Source organism: Coregonus clupeaformis, chromosome 9, assembly GCF_020615455.1.
Source record: "Coregonus clupeaformis isolate EN_2021a chromosome 9, ASM2061545v1, whole genome shotgun sequence".
NCBI lineage: Eukaryota > Metazoa > Chordata > Actinopteri > Salmoniformes > Salmonidae > Coregonus > Coregonus clupeaformis.
In genome coordinates, this window is record NC_059200.1 from 12,808,989 (window position 1) to 12,827,659 (window position 18,671).

The following is an 18,671-nucleotide window of genomic DNA, read 5'->3' on the forward strand; positions in this document are numbered from 1 at the left end:
ACCTTTTCAGAGGACTCAGAACAGTCTGCTCGTTGCTTTGCTCTACATGGATAGTTGGCCTAGTGTCACAGGTAATAGAAATCTTACCGTAACGTGTGAGATAAGCTAACCAATTAAAATATGTCTCTCTCGAACGACTCCTCCCCCCTCTCTCCCTCTGGAGAAGGTATCCATTGACAGGGCTATTCCAAAGACATGAGTCAGAGAAGAGGTGGTAGGAACTCTGATCTCATCCGCTTCATCATTCATTGGTTTGTGTCCGCATGGCAAGGTGTGAGCCTCCAACGCACAGAGGGTGTGTTCACTGACGGAGTGGGGCTAATTGAATACAGTTTCTTCAAGTGCATCTTTAGCCTTTCATTGTCTCTGTCTGTGGAACCTCGATATGGTGGTTGTGGTATATAAAGTATATACACTACCGGTCAAAAGTTTTAGAACACCTCCTCATTCAAGGGTTTTTCTTTATTTTTTACTATTTTCTACATTGTAGAATAATAGTGAAGACATCAAAACTATGAAATAACACATATGGAATCATGTAGTAACCAAAAAAGTGTTAAACAAATCAAATTATATTTTATATTTGAGATTCTTCAAATAGACACCCTGTGCCTTGATGACAGCTTTGCACACTTGGCATTGCCAAGCTTGTAGCGTCATACCCAAGAAGACTCAAGGCTGTAATCGCTGCCAAAGGTGCTTCAACGCTGAGTAATGGGTCTGAATACTTATGTAAATGTGATATTTTCGTTTTTCTAAAAACGTGTTTTTGCTTTGTCATTATGGGGTATTGTGTGTAGATAAAAACAAATATATATATATATATATATATATATAGATCATGTGAAGACACTAACCTGCCTGGTTGGTGGTGACGTTGAGAGAGACAAACTTTCGTCCGGGGTTGATGAGCTCAGACACTCCATTGATGGCCTCCACCTCGAAGGTGTAGTTAGTGTGAGCCAGAAGGTCTGCCACCATCACAGAGTTGTTGGTGAGACCGCTGCGTTGGGGCAGGAACCGCACCGTGCTGTCACACTCCTCGTAGTGTCTGCTGTCAACACTGATCTTACGGCACAGGATGTTATAGCTGACGTCCTTCCTGCCGCCAGTCTCCTCGGGAACCGCCCACTCCAGGAAGACCGACGTCTCGTTTACGTTGGAAATGGCGTTACGAGGAGCAGAGGGCGGTCCTGTAGAGACAATAACATACTGTGTTATTCCACTGACACTATAAGATAAGAGGTCCTGTCATTCTTATTCCATAAAGGACCAATAGGTGTTGTTGGTAGTTCCACCAATCCGGTGCCTTTTTAAGAAGTGGAACTTGGAACTTAGAACTTCATAAACAACACTTTTTCAAATGTCATTGAGGTTAAATAAAAACTATATTTACCCAGCAAAGATTCCCATTAAGTTCTAGTTGGGGTTAGTTCTAGTTGGGATTAGTTCTAGTTGGGGTTAGTTCTAGTTGGGGTTAGTTCTAGTTGGGGTTAGTTCTAGTTAGGGTTTTATCTAACATTAGGATAAAAACATTTTTTCCCTTCAAATTTAAATATAATCCTTGGAATGTTTTCCTAAAATTCACTAAAATGCTGTGCACAACATCTGTAACAATCGCCACAGAACATTCCCCAAATGTTCTCATTAGGTTTCCAGGTAATGTAATAACACAATGCACCAGTAATGTTTTCCCAGCAAACCCAAATTGTTTATGTGAAAGTTCCCGAAACATTTGTTAGGCTGCATGAAGTGTTCTGATAACACAAAACCTGTCCGGTCGTGCTGATGATTATAGAACGTTTGTATAACACATTCGTCTGATGTTGCAAGAACATTAGAAAATCTCTAGTTTTTTGCAACGACAGGGTTGTGGGTACGTTTCCCACGGGGGGCCAGTATGAAAATGTATGCACTCACTAACTGTAAGTCGCTCCGGATAAGAGCGTCTGCTAAATGACTAAAATGTCAAATGTAGAGAAGAACACTGAGGACATTACTACTGAACAGGCAGAGTTTGGTTTTGATGTTGTTATGCTTTTGTGTTTTTCTCCTTTAGAACTGTCTTACCAGCCTCCTGGAGTAGATGATTATCTCCGCTTCCGTTTGGAGGATGTTACATCTATTATTTAGGGAAATGTTGAACTGACGCCTGACCTCTGGGTGTTCTAACTTGGCAGAGTCAAACCGGTTGTTCTTTTTCTCACCCAGTTTCCTAATTTTCGGAGACAGCAGGCTTTGGTCTACCAGCTGAGCTACAGAGGACCACAGGCTTTGGTCTACCAGCTGAGCTACAGAGGACCACAGGCTTTGGTCTACCAGCTGAGCTACAGAGGACCACAGGCTTTGGTCACTGCCTACATCTCCTTTGGTCTCAGCTCCTCCCATCAGGTGATTTCCAGGTCACTTTCTGGTTTTATGTTGGAAGACCGTCCCACCTATGACCATTTTTTTGATTACATAGAAGTCACACAATCTCTCTCCATTTTCAGACTTACACTACCAGTCAAAAGTTTGGACACACCTACTGATTTATTTTTACTATTTTTTACATTGTGGAATAATAGTGAAGACATCAAAACTAAGAAATAACACATATGGAATGATGTAGTAACCAAAAAACTGTTAAACGAATCAAAATATATGTTATATTTGAGATTCTTCAAATAGCCACACACTTGGCATTCTCTCAAACAGCTTCATGAGGTAGTCACCTGGAATGCATTTCAATTAACAGGTGTGCCTTCTTAAAAGTTAATTTGTGGAATTTCTTTCCTTCTTAATGCGTTTGAGCCAATCAGCTGTGTTGTGACAAGGGTAGGGGGGGTTTACAGAAGATAGCCCTATTTGGTAAAAGACAAAGTCCATATTATGGCAAGAACAGCTCAAATAGATTAACTGTTTAGTATTATCCCAGTTTACCTATTTGCTTATGGTCTTGCCTACGCCTAGTGAACAGTTTTGTAAATTATATGAGAAATAAATATTCAATTTTTTTTGGAACGGCAAACCAGACAAAATTAAACGGGCCTATTTATATAATGAATATGAATTCGGAGGACAGTCATTTTTAAATATTAAAGTATTAGACCTATCACTAAAAGCTTCAGTCATACAAAAGTTATACTTAAATCCGAACTGGTTCTCTAGTAAATTAGTAAGATTGTCTCACCCAATGTTCAAGAAAGGCCTTTTTCCCTTTATTCAGATTACAACCTCTCACTTTCAGTTATTTGAAAAGGAAATAATCTCCCAAATATCACTATTTCTAAAACAAGCCATAGAAAGTTGGTTGCAATTTCAATTTAATCGACGACAGAACAAATAATGCAACAAATATTGTGGTTAAACTCAAATATACTAATTGATAAAAAATACATTATAAAAAAAAAAGAAGTAATCTTCGTAAATGATATCATCGGTACTGGTGGAATTATGTTGCATATGCAGCTACCAAATAATTGCAGCCTTACCGTAAAAATGGAAGAGGAAAGTGGAAGGGGGAGAAAGTAAGGAACTTGTCTGTCGGCCTTCCATTAAAGAACATAATTGGTTAAAGAAAATTGTGATAAATAAAAAAGTATACCAGTTTCATTTAAGGACCAAAGGATTGACAGCCGTCCCATATAGATTGCAAAACATTTTTGATGTACCAATTCCATGGCATAGTGTTTATGAACTGATACGCAAAACGACGCCGGATTCGAAACTTAGAATTTTTACATTTAAATTATTATATAAAATTCTTGCTACCAATAGAATGTTATTTATATGGGGGATGCAATCTTCCCAGCTCTGCAGATTTTGCTGCGAAGAGACAGAATCATTAGATCATTTGTTTTGGTACTGTCCATTTGTAGCTTGTTTTTGGACACAGGTCCAGGAATGTTTAAAGGATTGCAATATTTACCTGGTGCTAACCCTGCAGTTAGCACTACTGGGTGATCTGAAAAGTCATAGCCACTACTGGGTGATCTGAAATGTCATAGTCAATCGATCAATAATATAATAATACTTTTATCAAAAATGTTTATTTTCAAATTACGATCTGTAGAAACAATGAGAATAGAAAGGTTCAGAACTTTTGCAAAACATCACAGTACAGTTGAAATATATATGGCAAATATAAATCCAATATGGATGGTGTTAAGAGATAGATGGGTGGTGTTGAATGGAATTGAAGGATGGGACTAATAACAACTAACAACAACTAATAACAACAAGATAACTAATGTAAAGCATACTGTGTCCATAATAAGTATATAGGTTATAGGTTGAGAGCTTTTGTGAAAGAGCACAGTTAGAAAGATATGGCATATAGAAGCAAACCGAATTGGACATCATGAAAATGATCGGAGAGGTTGAGGGTAGAGGAAGTTCAGGAGTAAAAACAAACAAAATAGAATTATTGTCAAATGGAATGTTCGTGTTAAAAAAACGTTCAATAAACTCTGTTGGAAACAAACATAGTTTGCCATGTTGAACACACCTAGCTACATAGTTGTTGTCAAAGCAACATGAAACAAGCTAGCTGCCGGCTACGTTAGCTTACCTAGCTAGCCACCTACCACCAGACAAAGTTAACACACAAACGTTGTAAATGTAACTTAGTTGTAAAATACCATTTTAGGTTATAGAAGCTAGATAAACTTGCAACAACATGTAGGTTATACTGGACACTACTGGAGAGATAATTAGTATTATTTTTATTTTTATTTTTTAAATTTTCACCTTTATTTAACCAGTTAAGCCAGTTGAGAACAAGTTCTCATTTACAACTGCGACCTGGCCAAGATAAAGCAAAGCAGTGCGATAAAAACAACAACACAGAGTTACATATGGGGTAAAACAAAACAAAGTCAAAAATACAACAGAAAAAAATATATATACAGTGTGTGCAAATGTAGCAAGTTATGGAGGTAAGGCAATAAATAGGCTATAGTGCAAAATAATTACAATTAGTATTAACACTGGAATGATAAATGTGCAAGAGATGATGTGCAAATAGAGATACTGGGGTACAAATGAGCAAAATAAATAACAATATAGGGATGAGGTAGTTGGGCGGGCTAATTTCAGATGGGCTGTGTACAGGTGCAGTGATCGGTAAGGTGCTCTGACAACTGATGCTTAAAGTTAGTGAGGGAGATAAGTGTCTCCAGCTTCAGAGATTTTTGCATTTTGTTCCAGTCATTGGCAGCAGAGAACTGGAAGGAATGGCGGCCAAAGGAGGTGTTGGCTTTGGGGATGACCAGTGAGATATACCTGCTGGAGCGCATACTACGGGTGGGTGTTGCTATGGTGACCAATGAGCTAAGATAAGGCGGGGATTTGCCTAGCAGTGATTTATAGATGGCCTGGAGCCAGTGGGTTTGGCGACGAATATGTAGTGAGGACCAGCCAACAAGAGCGTACAGGTCACAGTGGTGGGTAGTATATGGGGCTTTGGAGACAAAACGGATGGCACTGTGATAGACTACATCCAATTTGCTGAGTAGAGTGTTGGAGGCTATTTTGTAAATGACATCACCGAAGTCAAGGATCGGTAGGATAGTCAGTTTTACGAGGGCATGTTTGGCAGCATGAGTGAAGGAGGCTTTGTTGCGAAATAGGAAACCGATTCTAGATTTAACTTTGGATTTGAGATTCTTAATGTGAGTCTGGAAGGAGAGTTTACAGTCTAACCAGACACCTAGGTATTTGTAGTTGTCCACATACTCTAGGTCAGACCCGTCGAGAGTAGTGATTCTAGTCGGGTGTGCGGGTGCAAGCAGCGTTCGGTTGAAGAGCATGCATTTAGTTTTACTAGTGTTTAAGAGCAGTTGGAGGCTACTGAAGGAGTGTTGTATGGCATTGAAGCTCGTTTGGAGGTTTGTTAACACAGTGTCCAATGAAGGGCCAGATGTATACAAAATGGTGTCGTCTGCGTAGAGGTGGATCTGAGAGTCACCAGCAGCAAGAGTGACGTCATTGATATACACAGAGAAAAGAGTCGGCCCAAGAATTGAACCCTGTGGCACCCCCATAGAGACTGCCATAGGTCCAGACAACAGGCCCTCCGATTTGACACATTGAACTCTATCTGAGAAGTAGTTGGTGAACCAGGCGAGGCAGTCATTTGAGAAACCAAGGCTATTTAGTCTGCCAATAAGAATGCGGTGGTTGACAGAGTCGAAAGCCTTGGCCAGGTCAATGAAAACGGCTGCACAGTACTGTCTATTATCGATCGCGGTTATAATATCGTTTAGGACCTTGAGCGTGGCTGAAGTGCACCCATGACCAGCTCGAAACCGGATTGCATAGCGGAGAAGGTACGGTGGGATTCGAAATGGTCGGTGATCTGTTTGTTAACTTGGCTTTCAAAACTTTTGAAAGGCAGGGCAGGATGGATATGGGTCTGTAACAGTTTGGATCTAGAGTGTCACCCCCTTTGAAGAGGGGGATGACCGCGGCAGCTTTCCAATCTCTGGGGATCTCAGACGTTACGAAAGAGAGGTTGAACAGGCTAGTAATAGGGGTTGCGACAATTTCGGCGGCTAGTTTTAGAAAGAAAGGGTCCAGATTGTCTAGCCCAGATGATTTGTAGGGGTACAGATTTTGCAGCTCTTTCAGAACATCAGCTGTCTGGATTTGTGTGAAGGAGAAGCGGGGTGGGGCATGGGCAAGTTGAAGCGGAGGGTGCAGAGCTGGTGGCCGGGGTAGTGGTAGCCAGGTGGAAAGCATGGCCAGCCGTAGCAAAATGCTTGTTGAAATTCTCGATTATTGTAGATTTATCGGTGGTGATAGTGTTTCCTAGCCTCAGTGCAGTGGGCAGCTGGGAGGAAGTGCTCTTATTCTCCATGGACTTTAGTGTCCCAAAACTTTTTGGAGTTAGTGCTACAGGATGCAAATTTCTGTTTGAAAAAGTTAGCCTTTGCTTTCCTAACTGCTTGTGTCTATTGGTTCCTAACTTCCCTGAAAAGTATCGTGGGGGCTATTTGATGCTAATGCAGTACGCCACAGGATGTTTTTGTGCTGGTCAAGGGCAGTCAAGTCTGAGGAGAACCAGGGGCTATATCTGTTCTTAGTTCTGTATTTTTTGAATGGGGCATGTTTATTTAAGATTGAGAGGAAATTACTTTTAAAGAACAACCAGGCATCCTCTACTGACGGAATGAGATCTATATCCATCCAGGATACCTGGGCCAGGTCAATTAGGAAGGCCTGCTCGCTGAAGTGTTTTTGGGAGCGTTTGACAGTGATGAGTGGTGGTCGTTTGACCGCGGACCCGTTACGGACGCAGGCAATAAGGCAGTGATCGCTGAGATCCTGGTTGAAGACAGCGGAGGTGTATTTAGAGGGTAAGTTAGTCAGGATGATATCTATGAGGGTACCCATGTTTACGGATTTAGGGTTGTACCTGGTAGGTTCGTTGATAATTTGTGTGAGATTGAGGGCATCAGGTTTAGCTTGTAGGATGGCCGGGGTGTTAAGCATATCCCAATTTAGGTCACCAAGCAGTACGAACTCTGAGGATAGATGGGGGGCAATCAATTCACATATGGTGTCCAGGGCACAGCTGGGGGCTGAGGGGGGTCTGTAGCAAGCGGCAACAGTGAGAGATTTATTTCTGGAAAGGTGGATTTTTAGAAGTAGTAGCTCAAACTGTTTGGGCACAGACCTGGATAGTATGATAGAGCTCTGCAGGCTATCTCTACAGTAGATTGCAACTCCACCCCCTTTGGCAGTTCTATCTAGATGGAAAATGTTATAGTTGGGGATGGAAATTTCAGAATTTTTGGTGGCCTTCCTAAGCCAGGATTCAGACATTGCTAGAACATCAGGGTTGGCGGAGTGTGCTAACGCAGTGAATAACTCAAACTTAGGAAGGAGGCTTCTGATATTTACGTGCAGAAAACCAAGGCTTTTACGGTTACAGAAGTCAACAAATGATAGCTCCTGGGGAGTAGGAGTGATACTGGGGGCTGCAGGGCCTGGGTTAGCCTCTACATCACCAGAGGAACAGAGGAGGACTAGAATAAGGATACGACTAAAGGCTTTAAGAACTGGTCTTCTAGTGCGTTGGGTACATAGAATAAAGGGGGCAGTTCTCCGGGCGTTGTAGAAAAGATTCAGGGGATTATGTACAGAAAAGGATATGGAAGGATATGAGTACAGTTGAGGTAAACCTAAGCGTTGGGTAACAATGAAAGAGATAGCATCACTGGAGGCACCGATTGAGCCGATCTCCGTGTGTGAGGGGGGTGGGACAAAGGAACTATTTGAGGCAGTTTGAGAGGGACTAGGGGTTCTACAGTGAAATTATATAATAAGAACTAACCCAAACAGCAATAGGCAAGGCATATTGACAAGGGAGAGAGGCATAAAGCAATCACAGGTTTTATTAGAGAGAGCTAAGACAACAACTGGTAATAGCGATAAAGTTTGGGCTGAGGCTAAACAGAATAAACAGGACAGGGTACCGTGTAAAGGAACAGTCCAGCAGGCATCAGCTGTGCAGCTGAGTGATCATAAGGTCCAGTGAACAGCAATATGTGAGTCCGAGAGCAGTTCAAATTGGTGCTTCAGCACAGCTAGCAGGGAGCACAGTTGTAGTTTGTGTGTGCTAGCGGGCCGGGGCTAGCAGATGGATCTTCGTGGTCGTCGCAACGGGAAGCCTGTTGAAACCACATCAGATGATTTTGTAGGCAAACCAGTCGTGTTGGATCGGCGGGGCTCAGTGTCAACACTAGGAGGTCCCGTCCGGTTGACAGAGAGGTAGATAGCCGGGAGATGGGCCTGAGGCTAGCTCAAGGCTAACTGGTGCTTGCTATGGGGCAATGGTAATTAGCCAACAACAGGTTGCAGCTAGCTAGCTGGTTGCGATGATCCGGCGCTAGGGTCCAGTGATTCCGGCAGAAAGTCCGATAAGCTCTGGGTCGATAGCACGCTGTGCAGACTGGCCGACGAATTGTCCAGGCTAGAGCTAGAGCTAGAGCTGGCTGGTGGATAGTGTAGGCCACGGACAATGGTGAAGACGCTAACGGTGACTAATAGCAAGTAGCCATTCAGTTGCAGCGACACTAGTTTCAGCTTAAGGTTCTTGATGAAAGTTATAAAGAAATAATAGAATCCTTTCCACGTTGGGTGAGGCGGGTTGCAGGAAAGTATATTTAGTTAAAGAATGAAAAGTAAAATTGAGAAAATATAGACAAAATAGACAAAAAAAACAAGAAACAGGATATTTACACAAGGACAATGAATAAAACCGCGACCGCACTGCTACGCCATCTTGGAACATGACATGATCAGTGGCATGGTGCTCATGGTTGTCCTCTCCCAGTGATGTCACAAACTCCTTTCCGCCTTGTGCTGTGGTGAATGACAGGCGCTCTCCCTTGTGTGTGGCCCGGAGCGTAGCTTGATAGATGAGGAATGACTGTATGCCCCTCAGTCTGAGTGTGTTCTGGACCTCGTTGAAAGCTTTGCGGCGTTGGAGGTGTGGGTGCTGTAGTCAGAAGGACCTTGCCGGCGTGGTGAATGGGTTCTGCTGCCGGCGTGGTGAATGGGTTCTGCTGCTCTGGCTCCTTGTAGAATGACTTGGAGGTCGGCGTGGTGAATGGGTTCTGCTGCTCTGGCTCCTTGTAGAATGACTTGGAGGTCGGCGTGGTGAATGGGTTCTGCTGCTCTGGCTCCTTGTATAATGACTTGGAGGTCGGCGTGGTGAATGGGTTCTGCTGCTCTGGCTCCTTGTATAATGACTTGGAGGCCGGCGTGGTGAATGGGTTCTGCTGCTCTGGCTCCTTGTAGAATGACTTGGAGGCCGGCGTGGTGAATGGGTTCTGCTGCTCTGGCTCCTTGTATAATGACTTGGAGGCCGGCGTGGTGAATGGGTTCTGCTGCTCTGGCTCCTTGTAGAATGACTTGGAGGCCGGCGTGGTGAATGGGTTCTGCTGCCGGCGTGGTGAATGGGTTCTGCTGCTCTGGCTCCTTGTATAATGACTTGGAAGTCGTCGTGGTGAATGGGTTCTGCTGCTCTGGCTCCTTGTAGAATGACTTGGAGGTCGTTGTACCGGAGGACCTTGAAGATCAGCGTCCTCGGTCTGTCTACAGCATTACCAGTCCCAGGTCTGTCCACAGCATTACCAGTCCCAGGTCTGTCTACAGCATTACCAGTCCCAGGTCTGGCTACAGCATTACCAGTCCAAGGTCTGTCTGCAGCATTACCAGTCCCAGGTCTGTCTGCTGCATTACCAGTCCCAGGTCTGTCTGCAGCATTACCAGTCCCAGGTCTGTCTACAGCATTACCAGTCCCAGGTCTGTCTACAGCATTACCAGTCCCAGGTCTGTCTACAGCATTACCAGTCCCAGGTCTGTCTCAGCATTACCAGTCCCAGGTCTGTCTACAGCATTACCAGTCCCAGGTCTGTCTATATTATTACCAGTCCCAGGTCTGTCTACAGCATTACCAGTCCTAGGTCTGTCTACAGCATTACCAGTCCCAGGTCTGTCTCAGCATTACCAGTCCCAGGTCTGTCTACAGCATTACCAGTCCCAGGTCTGTCTATATTATTACCAGTCCCAGGTCTGTCTACAGCATTACCAGTCCTAGGTCTGTCTACAGCATTACCAGTCCCAGGTCTGTCTCAGCATTACCAGTCCCAGGTATGTCTACAGCATTACCAGTCCCAGGTCTGTCTGCAGCATTACCAGTCCCAGGTCTGTCTACAGCATTACCAGTCCCAGGTCTGTCTGCAGCATTACCAGTCCCAGGTCTGTCTGCAGCATTACCAGTCCCAGGTATGTCTGCAGCATAACCAGTCCCAGGTCTGTCTGCAGCATTACCAGTCCCAGGTCTGTCTATATTATTACCAGTCCCAGGTCTGTCTACAGCATTACCAGTCCCAGGTCTGTCTACAGCATTACCAGTCCCAGGTCTGTCTACAGCATTACCAGTCCTAGGTCTGTCTACAGCATTACCAGTCCCAGGTCTGTCTACAGCATTACCGGTCCCAGGTCTGTCTACAGCATTACCAGTCCTAGGTCTGTCTACAGCATTACCAGTCCCAGGTCTGTATACAGCATTACCAGTCCCAGGTCTGTCTACAGCATTACCAGTCCCAGGTCTGTATACAGCATTACCAGTCCCAGGTCTGTCTACAGCATTACCAGTCCCAGGTCTGTCTATAGCATTACCAGTCCCAGGTCTGTCTACAGCATTACCAGTCCCAGGTCTGTCTACAGCATTACCAGTCCTAGGTCTGTCTACAGCATTACCAGTCCCAGGTCTGTCTATATTATTACCAGTCCCAGGTCTGTCTACAGCATTACCAGTCCTAGGTCTGTCTACAGCATTACCAGTCCCAGGTCTGTCTATATTATTACCAGTCCCAGGTCTGTCTACAGCATTACCAGTCCCAGGTCTGTCTACAGCATTACCAGTCCCAGGTCTGTCTGCAGCATTACCAGTCCCAGGTCTGTCTACAGCATTACCAGTCCCAGGTCTGTCTACAGCATTACCAGTCCCAGGTCTGTCTCAGCATTACCAGTCCCAGGTCTGTCTGCAGCATTACCAGTCCCAGGTCCCGAGTAGATGCGTTGATTTCTTTCCATCTCAACCTTGTGAGATATGGATGAGATCCATTTAGGGATCATTCTCTGTAGTCATTTGATGGGATCGTCAGTCTCGTCTCCTTCTTTTAAAGAAATTAATCTTACGACGTGAGCGGTCCTCCATTTCAGCCATCTTGAGCTGCATCTTCTCCAGTTGTGAAAAACAGTCGTTGGTTTTCTGTTTGCTTTCCCTATTTTCACTTTACAGATTGTCCACTTTAGTAGACATGTTGTCAGCCACTTTCATCCGTCTCTCAATGTAGATTGTAAGAGCTTCAAAAGCTGCTAAAGTCTCTCTGTTTTTTGTTGAGTGGTTCCACTGCCTCAGCTAACACCCGTTGTAGCATAGCCTCGAGAGAGTTCTGTTGCTTGGCTAACGCCTCAGAGATGGCACCAGCTATGAAGGCCTCAGTTTCAGTGCTGAGGGCTGTCTTCTGACGCTTAACGATAGGTGAAGAACTCATAGAAGTGCAGTTTTACTTGCCTCCTTGGGCAGTTGGCATTGTTAGTCAGTCTTTGGTTCATTATTTAAGAGTTCATTATCAAAATAATGTAATAAAATATGAAAAAGAGGTATCGGGTTTGCTCAAATGACTAGCGACAATTTCTGAGTTATTACTTGTTACACTGTATGTTATGATTTTCTTGCTTCATCACATAAAGTTATACGTTTTATTAAATGGGATTTTAGTCAGATAGAGCTTCCTTTAAATAACCTCCCGAGCCCGTTGGTCACGTGACCTCCCGAGCCCGTTGGTCACGTGACCTCCCGAGCCCATTGGTCACGTGACCTCCAGAGCCCGTTGGTCACGTGACCCCCTGAGCCTGTTTTTAAGAAGCATATGAATACACAACAACATAAGTTATTTAAAGGAAGCTCTATCTGACTAAAATCCCATTTAATAAAACTTATAGCACATGTGATGAAGCAAGAAAATCATAACATGCAGTGTAACAAGTAATAACTCAGAAATTGTGCTCTGTGTCCTGATTGACTATATTAGACTGAAAAACCCCAGGCAAGGCCACAGCAGAGGGTTAATGATCTGACTGCAGAGCTATAGATTGCAGGTTTGATCCAATATATTCTTTAACCATGTTTCTTTTGAAAAAAATTCAAACTTTGAAATTGAGGCACATATATTATCTACTAAAAGAGAGGATGCCCTTATTTCGTCCAGATTTATAAATCCAGTCAGACTTGCAGAATTTAGACTAACTGTAAAAAATTTAACATTGTGTAAAACTGGTGTAAAAAACTGTTCAACTTTTAAAAAATGCACCCAATATAATTCCTACTTTGAGACGCTTGACATGGTCCCCTGTCTTATTTTTTAAATAACTCATAGTCTTGGATACCTTGTAAATATGGGCCCAGACGTATGCAGCATACAGTGAGGGGAAAAAAGTATTTGATCCCCTGCTGATTTTGTACGTTTGCCCACTGACAAAGAAATGATCAGTCTATAATTTTAATGGTAGGCTTATTTGAACAGTGAGAGACAGAATAACAGCAAAAAAATCCAGAAAAACGCATGTAAAAAATGTTATAAATGGATTTGCATTGTAATGAGGGAAATAAGTATTTGACCCCCTCTCAATCAGAAAGATTTCTGGCTCCCAGGGGTCTTTTATACAGATAAAGAGCTGAGATTAAGAGCACACTCTTAAAGGGAGTGCTCCTAATCTCAGTTTGTTACCTGTATAAAAGACACCTGTCCACAGAAGTAATCAATCATTCAGATTCCAAACTCTCCACCATGGCCAAGACCAAAGAGCTCTCCAAGGATGTCAGGGACAAGATTGTAGACCTACACAAGGCTGGAATGAGCTACAAGACCATTGCCAAGCAGCTTGGTGAGAAGGTGACAACAGTTGGTGCGATTATTCGCAAATGGGAGAAACACAAAATAACTGTCAATCTCCCTCGGCCTGGGGCTCCATGCAAGATCTCACCGCCTGGAGTTGCAATGATCATGAGAACGGTGAGGAATCAGCCCAGAACTACACGGGAGGATCTTGTTAATGATCTCAAGGCAGCTGGGACCATAATCACCAAGAAAACAATTGGTAACACACTACGCCGTGAAGGACTGAAATCCTGCAGCGTCCGCAAGGTCCCCCTGCTCAAGAAAGCACATATACAGGCCCATCTGAAGTTTGCCAATGAACATCTGAATGATTCAGAGGAGAACTGGGTGAAAGTGTTGTGGTCAGATGAGACCAAAATCGAGCTCTTTGGCATCAACTCAACTCGCTGTGTTTGGAGGAGGAAGAATGCTGCCTATGACCCCAAGAACACCATCCCCACCGTCAAACATGGAGGTGGAAACATTATGCTTTAGGGGTGTTTTTCTGCTAAGGGGACAGGACAACTTCACCGCATCAAAGGGACGATGGACGGGGCCATGTACCGTCAAATCTTGGGTGAGAACCTCCTTCCCTCAGCCAGGGCATTGAAAATGGGTCGTGGATGGGTATTCCAGCATGACAATGACCCAAAACACACGGCCAAAGCAACAAAGGAGTGGCTCAAGAAGAAGCACATTAAGGTCCTGAAGTGGCCTAGCCAGTCTCCAGACCTTAATCCCATAGAACATCTGTGGAGGGAGCTGAAGTTTCAAGTTGCCAAACGTCAGCCTCAAAACCTTAATGACTTGGAGAAGATCTGCAAAGAGGAGTGGGACAAAAATCCCTCCTGAGATGTTTGCAAATCTGGTGGCCAACTACAAGAAACGTCTGACCTCTGTGATTGCCAACAAGGGTTTTGCCACCAAGTACTAAGTCATGTTTTGCAGAGGGGTCAAATACTTATTTCCCTAATTTAAAATGCAAATCAATTTATAACATTTTTGACGTACGTTTTTGTGGATTTTTTTTGTTGTTATTCTGTCTCTCACTGTTCAAATAAACCTACCATTAAAATTATAGACTGATCATGTCTTTTTCAGTGGGCAAACGTACAAAATCAGCAGGGGATCAAATAATTGTTTCCCTCACTGTATAAAGAGGATGGGTGAAATGATGGTGAATAACCCAGTTACCAGTATTTACCTGGGTTAGTTATGTCTAAGAAGGTTAAAAGGGAAGCATGGAATTCCTGATTGACCATACTGCCATGGCAACAATACTGCCATGGCAACCATACTGCCATGACAACCATACTGCCATGACAACCATACTGCCATGACAACCATACTGCCATGGCTATATACTGAACAAATAAGATGTAAGAGAGCTTCCCTGGTGGTGCAGAGGATAGAAGACCTGGTTTGGATGAAGACATGCTGTTCAAATGGAAATGCCATGTGTCTCTATGCTGAGTGTTGGGGCATGGACTCTACAAGGTGTCAAAAGTGTTCCACAGGGATGCTGGCCCATGATGATTCCAATGCTTGTCCAGTTGGCTGGATGTCCTTTGGGTGGTGGACTATTATTGATACACACGGGAAACTGTTGAGAGTGGAAAAACCCACCAGCGTTGCAGTTCTTGACACATTCAAACCAGTGCGCCTGGCACCTACTAGCATACCTCGTTCAAAGGCACTTAAATATTTTGTCTTGCCCATTCACCCTCTGAATGGCACACATACACAATCCATGTCTCAAGGCTTAAAAATCCTTCTATATCCGGTCGGTTGGTAGAGCATGGCGTTTGCAACGCCAGGGTTGTGGGTTCGATTCCCACGGGGGGTCAGTAAAAAAATAAAAATAAAAAATAAATATATATATATATATATATATATATATATATATATATATATATATATATATATATATATATATATATACACAGTGGGAAAAAAAAGTATTTAGTCAAATCAAATCAAATCAAATCAAATTTTATTGGTCACATGCGCCGAATACAACAGGTGCAGACATTACAGTGAAATGCTTACTTACAGCCCTTAACCAACAGTGCATTTATTTTAAACAAAAAAGTAAGAATAAAACAACAACAAAAAAGTGTTGAGAAAAAAGAGCAGAAGTAAAAATAAAGTGACAGTAGGGAGGCTATATATACAATAGAATAAAGTGACAGTAGGGGAGGCTATATATACAGGGGGGTACCGTTGCATAGTCAATGTGCGGGGGGCACCGGCTAGTTGAGGTAGTTGAGGTAATATGTACATGTGGGTAGAGTTAAAGTGACTATGCATAAATACTTAACAGAGTAGCAGCAGCGTAAAAAGTATGGGGGTGGGGGGGCAGTGCAAATAGTCCGGGTAGCCATGATTAGCTGTTCAGGAGTCTTATGGCTTGGGGTAGAAGCTGTTGAGAAGTCTTTTGGACCTAGACTTGGCACTCCGGTACCGCTTGCCGTGCGGTAGCAGAGAGAACAGTCTATGACTAGGGTGACTGGAGTCTTTGACAATTTTGAGGGCCTTCCTCTGACACCGCCTGGTATAGAGGTCCTGGATGGCAGGGAGCTTTGCCCCTGTGATGTACTGGGCCGTACGCACTACCCTCTGTAGTGCCTTGCGGTCAGAGGCCAAGCAGTTGCCATACCAGGCGGTGATGCAACCAGTCAGGATGCTCTCGATGGTGCAGCTGTAGAATTTTTTGAGGATCTGAGGACCCATGCCAAATCTTTTAGTCTCCTGAGGGGGAATAGGCTTTGTCGTGCCCTCTTCACGACTGTCTTGGTGTGTTTGGACCATGATAGTTCGTTGGTGATGTGGACACCAAGGAACTTGAAGCTCTCAACCTGTTCCACTACAGCCCCGTCGATGAGAATGGGGGCGTGCTCAGTCCTCTTTTTTTTCCTGTAGTCCACAATCATCTCCTTTGTCTTGGTCACGTTGAGGGAGAGGTTGTTGTCCTGGCACCACACGGCCAGATCTCTGACCTCCTCCCTATAGGCTGTCTCATCGTTGTCGGTGATCAGGCCTACCACTGTTGTGTCGTCGGCAAACTTAATGATGGTGTTGGAGTCGTGCCTGGCCATGCAGTCATGGGTGAACAGAGAGTACAGGAGGGGACTGAGCACGCACCCCTGAGGGGCCCCGTGTTGAGGATCAGTGTGGCAGATGTGTTGTTACCTACCCTTACCACCTGGGGGCGGCCCGTCAGGAAGTCCAGGATCCAGTTGCAGAGGGAGGTGTTTAGTCCCAGGATCCTTAGCTTAGTGATGAGCTTTGAGGGCACTATGGTGTTGAATGCTGAGCTGTAGTCAATGAATAGCATTCTCACGTAGGTGTTCCTCTTGTCCAGGTGGGAAAGGGCAGTGTGGAGTGCGATAGAGATTGCATCATCTGTGGATCTGTTGGGGCGGTATGCAAATTGGAGTGGGTCTAGGGTTTCTGGGATTATGCTGTTGATGTGAGCCATGACCAGTCTTTCAAAGCACTTCATGGCTACAGACGTCAGTGCCACGGGTCGGTAGTCATTTAGGCAGGTTATCTTAGAGTTCTTGGGCACGGGGACTATGGTGGTCTGCTTGAAACATGTTGGTATTACAGACTCAGTCAGGGACATGTTGAAAATGTCAGTGAAGACACTTGCCAGTTGGTCAGCACATGCTCGGAGTACACGTCCTGGTAATCCGTCTGGCCCTGCGGCCTTGTGAATGTTGACCTGCTTAAAAGTCTTACTCACATCGGCTACGGAGAGCGTGATCACATAGTCGTCCGGAACAGCTGGTGCTCTCATGCATGCTTCAGTGTTGCTTGCCTCGAAGCGAGCATAGAAGTGGTTTAGCTCGTCTGGTAGGCTTGTGTCACTGGGCAGCTCGCGGCTGTGCTTCCCTTTGTAGTCTGTAATAGTTTTCAAGCCCTGCCACATCCGACGAGCGTCAGAGCCAGTGTAGTATGATTCAATCTTAGACCTGTATTGACTCTTTGCCTGTTTGATGGTTCGTCGGAGGTCATAGCGGGATTTCTTATAAGCGTCCGGGTTAGAGTCCCGTTCCTTGAAAGCGGCAGCTCTACCCTTTAGCTCAGTGCGGATGTTTCCTGTAATCCATGGCTTCTGGTTGGGGTATGTACGTACGGTCACTGTGGGGACGACATCATCGATGCACTTATTGATGAAGCCAGTGACTGATGTGGTGTACTCCTCAATGCTGTCTGAAGAATCCCGGAACATGTTCCAGTCTGTGCTAGCAAAACAGTCCTGTAGCTTAGCATCTGCGTCATCTGACCACTTTTTTATTAGCCGAATCACTGGTGCTTCCTGCTTCAGTTTTTGCTTATAAGCAGTAATCAGGAGGATAGAGTTATGGTCAGATTTGCCAAATGGAGGGCGAGGGAGAGCTTTGTATGCGTCTCTGTGTGTGGAGTAAAGGTGGTCTAGAGTTTTTTCCCCTCTGGTTGCACATTTAACATGCTGGTAGAAATTAGGTAGAACGGATTTAAGTTTCCCTGCATTAAAGTCCCCTGCTACTAGGAGCGCTGCATCTGGATGAGCGTTTTCCTGTTGATTAATGGCCTTGTACAACTCATTCAGTGCAATCTTAATGCCAGCATTGGTTTGTGGTGGTAAATAGACAGCTATGAAAAAATATAGATGAAAACTCTCTTGGTAAATAGTGTGGTCTACAGCTTATCATAAGATACTCTACCTCAGGCGAGCAAAACCTTGAGACTTCCTTAGTATTTGATTTTGTGCACCAGCTGTTGTTTACAAATATACAGAGACCGCCACCCCTCGTCTTACCCGAGTCTGCCGTTCTGTCCTGCCGATGTAGCGTATAGCCTGCTAGCTGAATGATATCATTGTCGTCGTTCAGCCACGACTCCGTGAAACATAAGATATTACAGTTTTTAATGTCCCGTTGGTAGGATAACCGTAATCTTAAATCGTCCATTTTATTCTCCAAAGCTTGAACGTTGGCTAATAGGATTGATGGGAGAGGCAGTTTACTCGTTCGCCGTCGTATCCTTACAAGGCACCCGGATCTGCGCCCACGATATCTCCGTCTCTTCCTCACGCGAATGACGGGGATCTGGGCCTTGTCGGGAGTCTGTAGAATATCCTTCGCGAACGCCTCGTTGAAGAAAAAGTGTTCGTCCAACGCGAGGTGAGTAATCGCTGTCCTGATATCCAGAAGCTCTCTTTGGTTATAAGAGACGATGGCA

At 44.3% G+C, this 18,671-nt stretch overlaps 1 protein-coding gene across 5 annotated transcripts in view; it reads right to left on the bottom strand.

The window, feature by feature from the left end:
* Positions 1-18,671, bottom strand: part of LOC121573345 (ephrin type-A receptor 5) — a 189,368-nt gene that overhangs the window by 87,545 nt on the left and 83,152 nt on the right. For all 5 annotated transcript variants that reach the window (XM_045222491.1, XM_045222490.1, XM_045222489.1 and 2 more), the window contains exon 5: positions 858-1,193. In XM_045222491.1, coding sequence (XP_045078426.1) covers positions 858-1,193 — 336 coding nt within the window. The remainder of the gene's footprint in view (positions 1-857; positions 1,194-18,671) is intronic.